The sequence below is a fragment of the Nylanderia fulva genome, unplaced genomic scaffold (assembly GCF_048542155.1).
Source record: "Nylanderia fulva isolate GAGA-0341 unplaced genomic scaffold, ASM4854215v1 Scaffold169, whole genome shotgun sequence".
Taxonomy (NCBI): Eukaryota; Metazoa; Arthropoda; class Insecta; order Hymenoptera; family Formicidae; genus Nylanderia; species Nylanderia fulva.
In genome coordinates this window covers 26169-44118 of record NW_028189934.1, presented here as the reverse complement: position 1 = coordinate 44118, position 17950 = coordinate 26169, and the positions used below count along the sequence as shown (strand labels likewise).

General features: G+C 42.5%; 1 protein-coding gene across 1 annotated transcript; it reads right to left on the bottom strand.

Moving 5' to 3' along the window:
- Positions 1-6534: 6534 nt before the first annotated feature.
- LOC146723775 (uncharacterized) lies at positions 6535-7608 on the bottom strand. The gene is made up of 2 exons (XM_085481061.1): positions 7364-7608; positions 6535-7225 (listed from the first exon to the last, which is right to left on the bottom strand). Exons 1-2 carry the CDS (start codon positions 7606-7608, stop codon positions 6535-6537), a joined length of 936 nt encoding a protein of 311 aa, XP_085337187.1.
- Positions 7609-17950: the final 10342 nt, after the last annotated feature.

The window sequence follows — 17950 nt, the reverse complement described above, 5'->3', positions numbered from 1 at the left end:
ACAAAAGGTTTGCCGACAATCAAGCGGGTTGATCCGTACAGGTTGCGACATGTCAATCCGATCCGGCGTGTCTTGCCGACGGGGTGAAATGAAATGGCGGCCTTATCTATGTATTTCTAAGAATTATCAGCGATATCTAAATTTTCTCTGAAGATAAGATAGCGCAAATATTTCTCGCAAATTAACAATTGCATCATCATCCCCACGAACAAAGGGATGATCGGGATATATAACGAGGACCGATGCAGCTGCCGGGCCATAGTACCACTGGCGAGCGCACGCTTTATTCGAGGTGCAAGAAAAAAAGTTTAGTGTGCAAAGTAGTTTTTTTTGTAATAAGTGTGAAAAAGTAAATTTTTTACAAAAATGGAGAACATTGAGCGCGACCTGTTGGAGCGTTCCCGCCAAGTTGCTAACTTGGGCGAATATTTCGGATGGCTAAGAGTGCGAAGAATTTATCGAAGAGCTGGAAGAACGCAGCCGTGCCAAGCGTCCGCGTCTCTCGATTGGACATAGACAATCTCTGGTGGCGAGAATAGCGCGACTCGAGGGTGCAAAGATGCGCTTGCAGAGACGGTATGTCGGTGAATCCATGCCTAGTGGCGGCGGATTCAGTGGCGGCGGCAATAACGCGCAAAGACTCGTTTGGCGCGAAATCGATACGGCGTTCGATAGCCGTATACTTACCGGTGCGATAATTAACGCAGACCACATCGAACCGCGTCAGTTTTTTTAAAATGCCGCAGACATTGTAGTCGAGAACGTGGAGAATGTGCTGCAGAGACACATCAGTGTAAAAGTGAACACTGTTTTCAACGGTGAATTTGTGTCCGGTGACAAGCGCGCCAATAAAAGTATTAACACGAGAATCTTTGAACTCTTTCGCACGTCCGATGTACGCGAGTGGTACGAGCGCCGCGTAATCGAGCCCACGCTAGCATCGCTAGAAGAGTTCCAGGAACGCGATAGCGGCTGGGCATTGTCGCGGATAATAGATTTGACAGTAAATATCAACAAGTATAATCCTATGCGCGCGGGATGTCGTATCACATTACCGCAAAAAATTGTAACAAAGAGAGCGGTTGTTAATGTGCGATCAGCGGACAATGCGTGTTTCGCATGGTCAGTGGTGGCCGCTCTGTACCCCGCTGATATACATGTGGATCGAGAATCCTCCTATCCGCATTACACCACAGTGCTGAACCTCCAAAACATTGAGTTTTCAGTGACTGTGAATCAAATTAAAAAATTCGAACTTGCAAACGACATCTCCGTAAACGTGTACATCATCGAGAACGAGAACATCGTCCCGTTGCGTCTTTCGGAAAAAAAGAAGGACAGGCACGTCAATCTGCTGTACGTGGAGGACGAAAACAGCGTTGGACATTTCACATGCATTAAAAATCTGTCTCGTCTCGTGAGCTCGCAACTGAGCAAACACAAATGTAGAAAATTTATTTGCGATCGGTAAGTATATAGTAAACTTAAATTATATTTAAAATATTTCTAATTAAATTTTTTTTTTTTTACAGATGCCTACATTATTTCTATTCTGAGGACCAGTTGCAGACGCATATGGAAGATTGCGGGAAACTGAACGACTGCGCTATCCGGTTGCCGAGCGAGAATGACAAGTGGCTCAGCTTCGACAATTACACGAGGAAGGAGCGGCTGCCGTTTGTAGTGTACGCCGACCTCGAGTGTGTTTTGGCAAAGACCGAAGATGCCAAAAATCATCAACACCATTAAGTGTTCAGCATCGCATACTATGTACAGTGTTCGTACGACAGTTCGTTATCCGCGTACAATTCCCGCCGTAGTGTCGATTGCGTCGCATGGTTCGCCGAACAGCTTAAAAATTTAGCAATCCGCGTAAAAAATATTTTAACGACCAATGTCCCCATGGTAAATTTAACGCCTGACGAGTGGTTAAAATTTCGCACCGCGACGCATTGTCACATTTGCGAAAAACCGTTTGACAAAGACGATATACGCGTCCGCGATCATTGCCACCTCACCGGGCGGTACAGGGGTCCTGCGCATTCAAATTGTAACTTAAATTACAAAGAATCATTTTGTATCCCTATAGTCTTTCACAATCTGTCCGGCTACGACGCACATTTTATTATCGAGGACATAGCCACAGCGTTCGAAGGGGAAATCGAATTACTGCCGATAACAAAGGAAAAATACATTTCATTCTCGAAGACTGTTAGATTGACACAAGATAATAATTCGAAAAATTATATTAAATTACGCTTTATCGATTCGTACAAGTTTCTCAGCGCTAGTCTCGACAAATTAGCGTCATTTTTGGATAAAGAAAAACTAAAAATTTTACATTCGGAATAACCAAATTTAACTAGTGAAAAATTTAATTTATTGACACGGAAGGGCGTCTTTCCGTACGAATACATTGACTGCGTGGACAGATTACAAGACACACGTTTACCGCCGCGCGACTCATTTTACAGTTCCTTAATCGGCGACACAGTATCCGAGAGTGATTACGCGCACGCCGAGACCGTCTGGAGCCGATTCTCCCTTCGAACGCTAGGCAAATATAGTGATTTATATTTAAAAATTGATGTCTTGTTATTGACCGATATATTTGAGAATTTTCGCGATAGTTGTATAAAAAGTTACGGACTCGATCCCGCGTATTATTATACTCTCCCCGGATATACATGGGACGCCATGTTAAAACATACAAATATAAAATTTGAATTATTAACAGACATTGACATGGTTATGTTTGTCGAACGAGGTATACGCGGCGGCCTTAGTCAATGTTCAGGCCGATACGCACAGGCTAATAACAAGTACATGCAATCGTACGACCCATCGAAACCCTCATCGTACCTCATGTATTTCGATGTAAATAATTTGTACGAATGGGCAATGTGTCAACCATTTCCGTATGCCGATTTTCGGTGGGTCGATCGAATTTTGACGTATCATCTATCGCGTTCGATTCGCCTATTGGCTATGTTCTCGAAGTAGATTTAGAGTATCCGCGGCATCTTCATGACGCGCACATTGACCTACCGTTTTGCCCGACGCGCGATAAGCCGCCCGGCAAGCGGGAGTATAAACTCCTCGCAACGCTTTGCGATAAGAAGCGCTACGTGATACACTATCGTAATCTACAGCAGTGCACGCGCCACGGGCTACGCATAACAAAAATATACCGCATACTACAATTCACGCAGTCAGCGTGGCTGCAAAAATACATCGAACTCAACACGCAGTTTAGAACACATGCGAAAAACGATTTTGAAAAAAATTTATATAAATTGATGAATAATGCGGTATTTGGCAAGACGATGGAAAATGTGCGCAATCATGTGGATGTAAAATTATTAAACAAATGGGACGGACGGTACGGTGCGGAGGCAATGATCGCGAAACCAAATTTTCATAGTACTAGCATATTTTCGGAAAAATTAGTTGCAATTGAATTACGCAAACTCGAAGTTAAAATCTACAAACCATTCTACGTCGGCATGTGCATACTCGACATATCAAAAGTATGTCTTTATGAATTTCATCACGAATACATGTCACCGCTCTATCGTGACAATTGTAGAGTAATGTACACCGACACGGACAGTTTAATTTATCAAATTAAATGTCAGGATGTCTATGAAAATTTGAAACGCGATATCGCTCGATTCGATACCAGCGACTACGCCGCGAATAATGCGTACGGTATACCACTCGCGAATAAAAAGGTGCCGGGTCTGATGAAAGATGAGAATAACGGCGCGATAATGACCGAATTCGTCGGGCTTAGAGCAAAAATGTATGCTTTGCGGGTGGATGGTAAAAAGGACTAAAAAGGCAAAAGGTGTCAAAAGTAACGTCGTAGCGCGTAGTATAACATTCGACGATTATACGCGTTGTCTTAATGACGAAATTGAAATGACGCGTCAGCAGTCATGCATAAGATCGAAATTGCATAAAGTGTATACCACCAGCGAGACAAAAATTGCTCTAAGTCCCTACGACGACAAACGGTATGTCGTACCTGAGTCGACCGATACCTTGCCGTGGGGACATTATAGAATACCGTTGTAAATTATATTTATTATATTTATTATATTTATTATATTTATTATATTTATTATATTTATTATATGTATTATATTGTGAGGATGTATTAATGAAAAGTATATATATTTTTTGTTATATATTTTATATATGGTATACAATATATATATTATGTTATACAATGATTGAATAAAATACATTAAATAACATTGTTTTTATGTATCCAAGAGTTGTGCGAACTGTCGAATCCCAGCCATTTCACGTAAACCTCGTCACCCCTCCTGCGCAGTATTTTCTCCACGAGGTACACTTCCGGACAATTTGCGCGATGCAGCTCGTGCTCGTAAAACGCTCCAGCGATAGATGTCTTGCGATAATCCTCGAGTAGATATGTTACGGGATTAGTATGCTGCACTTTAACAATCTTAAACACCTCGGTTGTCCAATTTGGCGTGTAACCCTTCTCGAAAAGTTGTTTGTACTTGCTGACGCGTACCTGATCACCTACTTTGAACTTTGCCGGGCCCGCGATTTTTACACGATTGTACACGGTAGCCAAGAGTCTTTCGGCGATCGCGGGGGTAACGTCGGCGGGTCGCATACCAATCGTTCGATGCTTGCGTCTGTTGTAATCTGATACGAGGCGTGGCAGTATGTCGAACCACTTGTAAGTGCCATTCAGCGTAAACATCTTCCACATGTCGTTTTTTAGCGTGCGATTGAATCGCTCGACGACCGTCGCCTTCAATACCGAATATGTCGAATAGTGATTAATGTCATGTTTTCGCATAAGTCGTTGCACATCGGCGTTGTAAAATTCCTTCCCGTTATCGATTTGCATGTTTTTCGGACATCTCTTGCTGTCTTGAATTATCTCAACGATTGCGTCAGCTATCTCGTTTCCTCCTTTACTCTTGAGTGGTACAGCCCACGCATACTTGCTCAACACATCGATGACGGTGAGTATGTAGTGGTAATCTCTGTTGAAACGGGAGTACGGACGCATCTCGACAATGTCGGCTTGCCACAGATCATCGTATCCTCGCACTATGACATGCCTTTGAGGGAAATTTTTTCTCGCTGACGCGTGCAACTCGTTTACCAACTGCCTTCTCTCCAAACTATGTTGCTCGTTGTTATTTTCACTATTCATCCTTGTTCGTTCACGTTCGTGCCACGTTGTTTCGGGGTTCTTTCACGTTGTTGCGGGGTTCTTTCACGTTGTTTCGGGGTTCTTTCACGTTGTTTCGGGGTTTGTTCACGTTGTTTCGAGGTTGTTTCGGGGTTCTTTCACGTTGTTTCGGGGTTCTTTCGGGGTTCGTTCACGTTCGTGCCACGTTGTTTCGGGGTTCTTTCACGTTGTTTCGAGGTTCTTTCACGTTGTTTCGGGGTTCGTGCCACGTTGTTTCGGGTTTCTTTCACGTTGTTTCGGGGTTCGTGCCACGTTGTTTCGGGGTTCTTTCGGGATTCGTTCACGTTCGTGCCACGTTGTTTCGGGGTTCTTTCACGTTGTTTCGGGGTTCTTTCAGGTTGTTTCGGGGTTCGTGCCACGTTGTTCGGGGTTCTTTCACGTTGTTTCGAGGTTCGTGCCACGTTGTTTCGGGGTTCTTTCACGTTGTTTCGAAGTTCTTTCACGTTGTTTCGGGGTTCTTTCGGGGTTCGTTCACGTTCGTGCCACGTTGTTCACTCCCGTCCTTGACCCATTCGAAAATCGTCTTTGACTCGTTTGCAACCTTTTTCACAGTCGTTTCTGATCCGTTCGCAGCCGCTTTTGAATCGATCGTAACCGTCCCTGACCTGTTCGCAACCCTTACTGAGTTGGTGATAGCCTTGTATGTAACCTTTAAGGACTTGTTCGTAGCCTCGTTCGCAACCCTGTTTGACATGATCGTAACCTCGATCGTAGCGGTCGCGTTTACCACCGTTTCCAGGTCGTTCACTGCTGCTTCCGGGTCGTTCACAGCTGCTGCTTCCGAGTCGGTCACTGATACCACTCATTGTTGTTTGGTAGCACGTCGATCGTAACCACTCGAGAATCCCTTCTTCTAGACGTTTGTTTGATGGACGTTTCCGAGCCAACCGCTCATTAGATGTCTGAGATAGTGTTTGGCGCACGCAAAAGTTCTTTTATCGCAGTCTCCAACGCTCGTACATCCTTCTCTAACGCAGTCAGCTTCTCATCTAACTCTTTCTGTTGGACCATCAATGTTTTAAAGCACTCTTCCAGGTACAATTTGTTGACGGCATCGGTATCCGCCTCAGGTTGCGCTACACGGCGAATCTTGCGCGATCTCGCGTCAAAATCTGCAGCGACGCGACATAGAGCGTTTTTACGCACACATCTTCTCATCAATGTGTGCCAATGATCGCCGGTTGTATCAATTCTCCTCTCGAATAATCCAAATTTATTGATAGACATTTTTTTTGCAATGCTTTGTAGAGTGTCACGCGATGGACTGAATAGATTGTCGGGACCCCCGTTTAATTTATAATAATGCCCGCTTCCCGCAGTTCCTCGATGATTGACAGGATCTCGTTGTCATGCGCGTTGTTGCCAGCTTGGCGCGAAGCGTCGAGCAATCGTAGGCGATCCACTAGCTCGTTAGGGTTGTCCCAGTGCACGTAATCAATCTTATTGTCGGTTAGCGTCATAGCGCGAGGCATTCCAGTGCCAGATTTTGGGCTCTCCACCCGCGTCAACGGTGCGATTATATATTTGTACTTGTCCCCCTTGTTACCCTTCACACGACCTTGCACATCAAAATTGCGTTTATGCACGTTTGTCGCCAATAATATGTGCTTGTATTTTTGCAAATCGTCCTCCTGGTAATCGGGTCTTTTCTTGAAGATCAACTCGTACAATCCGGGCGTTCCAATGTACCGCGTGTCGCCTATGATTATATTGTCATCTTTGTCAATCGCAAATCGCTTGCTGCCGAGCCGCATTTCATTCTCGCCGAAGTAGACTCCGTATACATTATCAATTTCTTTCTTCTCATCAGCATCGAGGAGAGCGTCCATGTACTTTTGTCCTAATGGCCCCCAATCCTTTCGCATCATTTGTCGACCTTCCGACGATCTTAACCAGTGTCGAAGGGATATTTCGGGCGGGTTACGCGTGGTTTCGAAAACATTTTCGTCTACGAATGCTTTGGGTATCACAGGTAGTACGCTTATCGGTGTAGATGTTGTCGGCAGTGAAGCGTCCAATGGCTTCGAAATATCATATTTTCTCTTTTTCAATTCCTCCTCCTCTTTATATCGCTTGATAGTTTTATGTTTTCTCTTTTTCGGTGTCTCTCCCTCATACCGTGTCTCGATCTTCACACCGTCGTCGTCGTCGTCGTCGTCGGTGTTAGGCTCGTTTTCCACCGAAATCGTCGCGTTGTCGACAATCTTTTGTAGCAGCTCGATAATAGGTTTAAAGTGAGTCTTGACGGCGATATCATCATCGATCTTTCCGGTCTTCAGAGCGCGGTGTTTCTTGCGGATCGATTCGGCCGTCTTCGCAATCTCGATGGCAACCTTTTCACGCTCGCGAATATTATCAGCCATCCTAAACTCTAGAGAGTGCTGTCGACGACTAATGGCTCTGCGGTATCGCGAACTCGTTAAATCCTTTTCTGTATCGCCCGTTCGTAAGCGAGCTGTCCTTGTCTATCACTAGAAATCTATACTTTTGTTGCCAACATGTACGACATAACTCACTGAAATCCTCATACGACATGTCGGTATTTACGTGATCGTTGTACACGTGCTTCAAATTGGTGGCGTCCTGTTTAAATAGGATTAGCAGGTTCGCGTTGTCGCGTATAAGATGTTTCGGTATTCTCGCGTATGTCGGACAGAGATAGAACCTGATGAGAGATAGGACCTGCACGACTCCCGGACAGCGTTGTCAGTATCGTACCCATCGTCATCGTCATCTTCATCTTCATCTTCATCGTCATCGTCATCGTCATCGTCATCGTCATCGTTATCGTCATCGTCATCGCCGTCTTCATCAATGGGTACGATATCGACCTCCATCTCCTCAATCTCATTCAGGACGTTGTTCACCTCCCTGTCGTACACAGGGTCGTACATCGCACCATCACTGTCGCTGTCGTCGTCGGAGATGGTTATGACTTCCATCTCGTCATCCGGGACGACGACCACCTCCATCTCTTCATCGTCGGAGATCACCATCTTCTTGCTCGCTTTTTTCCATTTTTTTAATTTTAAAAACAATTCACTCACTCACTACTTCTATGATCGCCAGTGGTCACCGTACTATGACGCGGCAGTGACATCGGTCCTCATTATATATCCCGGTCATCCCTTTGTTCATGCAATGATGCAATTATCTCCGAAAGATGATCTCCGACGAAACAAAAATAGCGGCTGCTCAGTAGTTGTCTATCGACATGTTTACACCTTCCGCGAAGACATATCTACTCTCTCTCTCAGAACACGTTGATATCACATATGTTGTACACCTATTTTATCACAGAAAAGATAAATAGGCTGCCGACAAGAAATCTGGCGATGATGATGATGATGATGACGGTTCTCTCCTATCTGACTCCTCCTCCATTTCTTGGTGAGAATCATTTTCGGATGATTGTGTTTTGCATGACACCGATGGTGAAGGCATGTCCATGTAGCCAAAATCATAGTTGTCTACAGTGAAATAATCGACACAATTTTTGTATCGACGTTGATAACATGCGACTTGCTTGCGTCGCTTAGACGTTCTGGTGCATTTAGATAAATCACCAGCCATTCTTACAATGTCTTCATGCGTTTCCAGGAACTGGGCTACACGTCTTGTATGCGGTTTTCGCACACCAAGTTCGCGATTTCGTACATATTATACAATTGAAGTCGCCGCTTCACGTTTATTACAAAACGGGTTATCTTTTTTTTCATTGTGACAGCATACCTCGAGATGTCTGTAACGTCCAGACAAATTTCAAAACTTCAAACTTTTTCAAAACTTTATTCTTTAATCTATTAGTCATGACAATCTCTAACCTGCATGAAAGACCGGTAATAACGAATATTTAATCACAAATATAATTACTCCCAGGTTAAAACATGTCTTCTCACAAATGACAACGAGAGTAATAATTCACTTTTAATTTTAATAATATTGATAACATAAAAGGCATAATTAATAAAGACTCTCTACTCTCGATCATTCGTTAGGAAACATAAACCTGAAATAAGAGTAAGCATGCCTATATTATAACTATTCATAATTCAAGAGACTTAAAAATCGTACACGTAATGCGTAGTAACATTGTATCCGTCACACGTTCGAAAGTACTAAATAAGGTATTTTATCCTGGTTATGATCTTTCATACAGTAAGTACCAATTTGCATTTAACTAAAGAATATAAACGTAAATTAAGGGTTTCCACCCGCCTATCGTAATTACCAGATCATAAATACAAAATATCAGAAAATATAGAAATTCATTCCTCACGCGAATTATCTATCATTAATTATGAAAAGTAATGGTAAATCGACAAGTTTTATCCGTCTATCATGATTTTCAAAATCATAGGTATAAAATAGTAAAAAGATAAAAAAAGACACTTCCCGACACTTATTGACATTTGCAGGCTTCCGGGCCTGACCTGGAAGAATTATATGTCAAATGGCAGTTTCCGGGACAGTCCTGGAAGACTTATGTATATACATATAGGAATTGCATATCTAAACGTATATACAAGGGAAACAGACACACATATATATATATATATGTCAATCGTATACTTTGACGACACTATATGTATTCTCTGGCGATTTCAATGACTGTATAAGACATATAGTATTCTCTGGCGATTTCAATGACTGTATAAGATATAATATTCATTTTACTAATATTAAATATGTATTATTCAATAGTATTAAATTTTAAATATGTGCACGATATATATATATATATATATATATATATATATATATTAACACACAAAACTTCTTATACCTGAAAATATAATTATATATATATATCGCTTATAAAGAAGTATACTAAATAATTAAATAATTATGTATGAAAGCTGCTTTACTATGTGAACTCGACTTTACTCGCAAGGAAACATCCAGAAGATTCTAGAAGGCTCTAGAACGATAGCGTGATGCAATGCATGATGCAACGCAGAAGCAAGTTGCAACCTGCAAACCGATAACGGAACAAAGAGAGTCGTAACGCATAGCCAACCGTTATCGCTACCGAGAATAGGATAAGGAAAGTCGGAGCGCCCGGCGATGAGTCATCAAAGGAACGCCGCTATCGCTACTAAGAAGCCATCTCTCCGGGACTTAACCGTCGCAATCTCTACCTGGAACAGATTATCTCCGGTACTTCCCCGGCACATCTCTCCTACCATTGGCTGAGCCACATCGCCCGTTGGGAGGAGCGACCCCCATTTTTGGGTATATAAACCCGGCTCCCGGCACGGAACGGCAGTGAATTCGCCATCCATCACTCAAGAGTGATCCCGCCGCAGTTAAGAAGTAAAGTTATCCAACAACCAACCAAGCAATTACTACGGAGCTCTGAAGACATCGAGACATAGCTGCCATTTCGGACCGAGGTACCGAGGCTCCTCAGCTCTTCAACTCAGAGGGAAGAACATAGTAGCGAAGTGTACCACCTCAAGGCACATAAGACATTGTCTAACCTTGTGAGTATTTAAGCCAGTTCACATATCCCTAAATAGTAAAGCGCGACGGACACTCATTATATTTAATCATTATATTTAATTAATTATTTAACCACTGAATTTCGAACTCAATCTTATTTCACATTACGAACTCTGAATTTGAATACAGACATAAGCCATATATTACTCTGATTTACGATTCGTATCTGCATACGCCTGCGTTACAATCGTCCATATATTCAATATTTTACTCGATACTATTTAACTATATTTAACAGATATCGCATGTCTATTTAACTCGTTGTACTTGCAATATAAATATATTATATATGTATTTTATTGTATTACTGCTCACTTATATATGCATGTAATCCCGTATCTTACTACCTATTAGCGAATTGAATAACGCTAATTCCTCAGTACACATTAGAATATTATATCCTGTCAGAAGGTAAATTCGCAAATCATCTCAGAGATGCACGTTTAGTAAAGTGAACGTAGCATTAGCCTAATAAGACCAGGACCTGAGAACCCGGAATAACCGGATGTATACCTACCTCTCTATTCTTTTATGCTTTTAATACCTTGCACTTTCCAATAATTGCGAATTACTTTACCACACCGACTGACAGTGATCTTGCATATTGATATTTAAATTTATTTGACAAGTGTACTCCACCTTACCCTATTTAATACCAATAGAAATATACCCTGTCATAAGGTACATTCGCAAGTCATCTCTGAGGTGCACGTTTAGTAAAGTGAACGTCGCATTAGCCTATTAAGACAAGGACCAGAGAACCCGGCCTAGCCGGATGAACACCTATCTCTCTATCGCCTTCACGCTTTTATTACCTTGCATTTTCCAATAGTTGCAAATACTTTACCAAACCGAATGACAGAGGTCTTGATAATTATTAAGAATTATTACTTCAATATTTAAGATTTTAATTATTTATGATATAGATATTAATACGCATTCAGAATCCTTTTTCTTTTTCTACCTTATTATCAATTCCAGTTTAATATCATTTAATTATAACAACAATTGACACAAGGCTTAATTAATTAACAGGTGAAGGGCATCCTAGCATAGATTAACCTTTCATCTCATTTTGATTTCGTTAACGAGTAAATCACGATATAAACGTGAGTCTAATTCAATTATTCTACATTATAAAATATTCTTTGATCTATAATGCATATTATTCATATAAAATTATCCAACCATTAGATGGTCTCTCCCTTCCGAAGGAGGAATCAAATTGATCGCGACGAGCAACGTCTCCATAGACTACGCGAACGTAGGACAAGAAGGCCCCTTAATTTACATGTCCAGATCTTTCCAACGCGAATAATCGTTCGATCTCCTTCTCCAGACGTTTATTCGCCCATAAATAATCTTCCGCCTTACATTGATTATTCTCATCCGCAATTTCCGAATCCGCCACATTCAGAATCAAATACGAATCATAATTTCTTACCCGATCCCGAATATTATATTCCGGATCCAAGCCAACATATCGTATCATCATACGATCCCATTCTACAACCTCATAACGAACAAGACCTCTACATTTTCGACGAGGACACCGCTAACCTCACATTCAACGACACTCGCGATTCCATCCCCGAAGGAGCTCGGGACAACTTCGCATCTTTTATTACATACCTTAATCAGTCTGACAATCCGGAAGAGGAACTTAGCAATATTATAACTCGATTTCAAGTTCCCCACGAACCACGTCAGGACCTATAACCCTTATATCAACGAGAAGGTTTTATGAGTAAATAAACGATATTATATTAACGAATTATCTTTATTTATCAACCCGACCCGTCAGTTTCCTTCTCCATCCGACTTTCTCAATCGAATCTCAAGCTCTCGGCATCGCAGGGTATAGCCGGCCTAGCAGGTTGCCCTAAAAAAGTAGAGAGCAGCTTCTCGAACGTTTACCGAGGTAGACGCGAGAGAAGACCGACTTGTGCATAAGGTGATTTACCATAAGGTGAATTGCCGGACGTAACAGTCTATACCATCTCTCGGCAGTCTTATAACACCCCTTCTCATAACACTCTGCATGATTTTGCGGTGCGCTCTCCATTTTTTCGATGTCTATCACTTATTCGCACTTTTAACCTCAGCCTATTTTCGCTGACATTCGCTGCAATCCCTGATCATCGGTGCTGGACCGTCAATATGCGTTCGCATCCACGGCCGATTGTAGTGTTCGAGGCAGCGACGATATGTCTGAACCTCCGGATCCGTCTTAATATGCTCCGGAAGCTTGTCCCACAAATGCTCTACGAAATAGCCGCATTTTTGCAGTAAAACAATCTTCGGAATATATTGCAACTGTTCGGCACTTAAACTGAGAATGTCGGAAGCACTTGATAGTATTACAAACATTTTGAATGAAGAGAGCGTGCGCTCGCCAGTGGTACTATGGCCCGGCAGCTGCATCGGTCTTCGTTATATATTCCGGTCATCCCTTTGTTCGTGGGGATGATGATGCAATTGTTAATTCGCGAGAAATATTTGCGCTATCTTATCTTCAGAGAAAATTTAGATATCGCTGATAATTCTTAGAAATACATAGATAAGGCCGCCATTTCATTTCACCCCGTCGGCAAGACACGCCGGATCGGATTGACATGTCGCAACCTGTACGGATCAACCCGCTTGATTGTCGGCAAACTTTTTGTTCTTAATAATTCGCAGAATTATCTTATTTTCAGAGAAAATTTAGATGAAGAAACGCAACCCCCTTAGTAATAGATATCTGAATGTCGGCGCTCGGGATCCAAGCTTGGATTTTGCGGCAGCCATTCGCAGAATTTATTTTATAAATAAGCATATCAGGTAACATGATCCCCTTATCTTATCTTGTTTATAAACATATCAGGTAACATAATCCCCTTATCAGGTAACATGATCCCCTTATCAGGTTATCTGATATGTTTATAAACAAAAGATAAGCTTATCTACTGATAAGACTACTTCCCCCCGCGTGACGTCACCCCCCTCGCCCCCGATTTCACCCCACCACTCACTCCCCCTCATTGCCCCTGGTCTAGAACCCCCATAGTATACCTACTAAAATAAATTAAAAATTTTACAATCGGAATTCCAAAATTTATCGGCAAATACGTTCAATTTATTGACACGGAAGGACGTCTTTCCGTACGAATATATAGACTGCGTGGACAGATTACAAAACACATGTTTACTGTCGCGCGACTCATTTTACAGCTCCCTGACCGGCGACACTGTATCCGAGAGTGATTACACGCACGCCGAGACCGTCTGGAGCCGATTCTCCCTTCGAACGCTAGGCGAATATAACGATTTATATTTAAAAATTGATATCTTGTTATTGGCAGACATATTTGAAAAATTTCACGATAGTTGTGTAAAAAGTTACGGACTCGACCCCCGCGTATTACTATACTCTCCCAGGATATACATGTGACGCTATATTAAAACATACAAATATTACATCCGAATTATTAACAGACATTGACATGATTATGTTTATCGGGGTATACGCGGCGGTCTTAGTCAATGTTCAGGCCGATACGCGCGTGCTAATAACAAGTACATGCAATCGTACGACCCATCGAAACCCTCATCCTACCTCATGTATTTTGATGTGAATAATTTGTACGGATGGGCAATGTGTCAGCAATTGCCGTATGCTGATTTTCGGTGGGTCGACGATGTGCCAAATTTCGACGTCTCATCTATCACGCAAGATTCGCCTACAGGTTATATTCTCGAAGTAGATTTAGAGTATCCGCGGCATCTTCATGACGCGCACATTGACCTACCGTTTTGCCCGACGCGCGATAAGCCGCCCGGCAAGCGGGAGTATAAACTCCTCGCAACGCTTTACGATAAAAGCGCTACGTAATACACTATCGTAATCTGCAGCAGTGCACGCGCCACGGGCTACACATAACAAAAATATACCGCATACTACAATTCACGCAGTCAGAGTGGCTTCGAAAATACATCGAACTCAACACACAGTTTAGAACCGAAGCGAAAAATGATTTTGAAAAAAATTTGTATAAATTAATGAATAATGCGGTATTCGGCAAAATAATGAAAAATGTGCGTAATTATGTGGACGTAAAATTAATAACAAAGTAGGACGGACGATACGACGCGGAGGCAATAATCGCGAAACCGAATTTTCATAGTAGAAGCATATTTTCAGAAAAATTGGTTGCCGTAGAACTACGCAAACTCGAAGTTATATTCTACAAACCAATCTATGTCGGCATGTGCATACTCAACATATCGAAAGTATGTCTTTACGAATTCCACCATGAATACATGTCACCGCTCTATCGTGACAAATGCCGGGTAAGGTATACCGACACAGACAGTTTAATATATCAAATTAAATGCCAGGATGTTAATGAAAATTTGAAACGCGATATCGATCGATTTGATACAAGCAATTGCGCTGCGAATAATGCGTACGGTATACCGCTCGCGAATAAAAAGGTGCTGGGTCTGATGAAGGATAAGAATAACGGCGCGATAATGACCGAATCCGTCCGGTTTAGAGCAAAAATGTACGCGGTGAGGGTGGATAGTAAAAAGGACACGAAGAAAACAAAAGATGTCAAAAGTAATGTTGTCGCGAGAACGATAACGTTCGACGATTATACGCGCTGCCTTAACGACGAGATTGAAATGACGCGTCAGCAGTCGTGTATAAGATCGAAATTGCATAAAGTGTATACCGTCAGCGAGACAAAAATTACTCTAAGTCCCTACGACGACAAACGGTATGTCGTACCTGAGTCGACCGACACCTTGCCGTGGGGACATTATAGAATACCGTTGTAAATTATATTTATTATATTTATAATATTATATGTATATGTTGTAAGGATGTAGTAATAAGGATTATATTGTTTTTGTTATATATTTCATATATTTTATATATCTTATACAATAAAATGAGTGAATATAATATGAGGCACATTAAATAACATTGTCTTTATGTATCCAAGAGTTGTGCGAACTGTCGAATTTCAACCATTTCACGTAAACCTCGTCACCCCTCCTGCGCAGTATTTTCTCCACGAGGTACACATCCGGATAATTTGCGCGATGCAGCTCGTGTTCAACCATTTCACGTAAACTTCGTCACCCCTCCTGCGCAGTATTTTCTCCACGAGGTGCACATCCGGATAATTTGCGCGATGCAGCTCGTGCTCGTAAAACGCTCCAGCGATAGATGTCTTATGATAATCTTCAAGTAGATATGTTACGGGATTAGTATGCTGCACTTTAACAATCTTAAACACCTCGGTTGTCCAATTTGGCGTGTATTCCTTCTCGAAAAGTTGTTTGTACTTGCTGACGCGTACCTGATCACCTACTTTAAACTTTGCCGGGCCTGCGATTTTTACACGATTGTACACGGTAGCCAAGAGTCTTTCGGCGACCGCGGGGGTAACGTCGGTGGGTCGCATGCCGATCGTTCGATGCTTGCGTGTATTGTAAGCCGATACGAGGCGCGACAGCGTGTCAATCCACTTGTACGTGCCATTCAGCGTAAACATCTTCCACATATCGTTCTTTAGCGTGCGATTGAATCGCTCGATGACCGACGCCTTCAATACCAAATATGTAGAATAGTGATTAGTGTTGTGTTTTCGCATAAGCCGTTGCACATCGGCGTTGTAAAATTCCTTCCCGTTATCGGTTTGCATATTTTTCGGGCATCTCTTGCTATCACGAATTATCTTGGCGATTGCGTCAGCTGTCTCGCTTCCTCCTTTACTCTTGAGTGGTACAGCCCACGCATACTTGCTCAACACATCGATAACGGTGAGTATGTAGTGATATCCTTTGTTGAAAACGGGAGTATGGACGCATCTCGACAATGTCGGCTTGCCACAGATCATCGTATCTCCGCACTACGACATGCCTTCAAGGGAAATTTTTCTCGTTGACGCATGCAACTCGTTTACCAACTGCCGTCTCTCCAAACTATGTTGCTCGTTGTTATCTTTACTATTCATTCTGGTTCTTTATTTAACGCTCGCGTTCTTTCGGGTTAGATTCTCGTTCTTTCGGGTTAAATTCTCGTTCACTCATGTCCTTGACAATTTCGAAAATCGCTCCTGACTCGATCGTAGCCTTTTTCGCAGTCCGCTTCTGACTCGTTCGTAGCCCGCCCTGGGCCCCGTTTGCAGCTGTACCTGAGGCGATCGTAGCTTTTAAGTACTTGTTCGTAGCTTCGTTCGCAGCCGCGTCTGACCCGTTCGTAGCCTTGTTCGCAACAATCGACAGGCCGTTCACTGCTATACTTGTTACTGCAGAGTTCGGCGGTCACAAAACTCTCGTTGCTCATTTTATTGTAGATTGGTAGCACGCCGATAATCCTTCGTAGCTGCTCGACAACTGTTTGCAACTATTTCTTCCAGCCATTTGTGACAGACGTTTCGGAGCCTACCGTTTATTAGATAGATATTTCTGAGGTAATGTTTGGCGCACGCAAAAGTTCTTTTATCGCAGCCTCCAACGTTTGTACCTTGTATGTAACCTTTAAGGACTTGTTCGTAGCCTCGTTCGCAACCCTGTTTGACATGATCGTAACCTCGATCGTAGCGGTCGCGTTTACCACCGTTTCCAGGTCGTTCACTGCTGCTTCCGGGTCGTTCACAGCTGCTGCTTCCGAGTCGGTCACTGATACCACTCATTGTTGTTTGGTAGCACGTCGATCGTAACCACTCGAGAATCCCTTCTTCTAGACGTTTGTTTGATGGACGTTTCCGAGCCAACCGCTCATTAGATGTCTGAGATAGTGTTTGGCGCACGCAAAAGTTCTTTTATCGCAGTCCTCCAACGCTCGTACATCCTTCTCTAACGCAGCCAGCTTCTCATCTGACTCTTTCTGTTGGATCATCAATGTTTTAAAAGCACTCTTCCAAGTACAATTTGTTTGACGGCATCGGTATCCGCCTCAGGTAGCGCTACACGGCGAATCTTGCGCTATATCGCGTCATAATCTGTAGCGACGCGACATAGAGCGTTTTTACGCACACATTTTCTCATCAATGTGTACCAATAATCGCTGATTGTATCAATTCTTCTCTCGAATAATCCAAATTTATTGATAGACATTTTTTGCAATGCTTTGTAAAGTGTCACGCGATGGACTGAATAGATTGTCGGGACCTTCGTTTAATTTATAATAATGCCCGCTTCCCG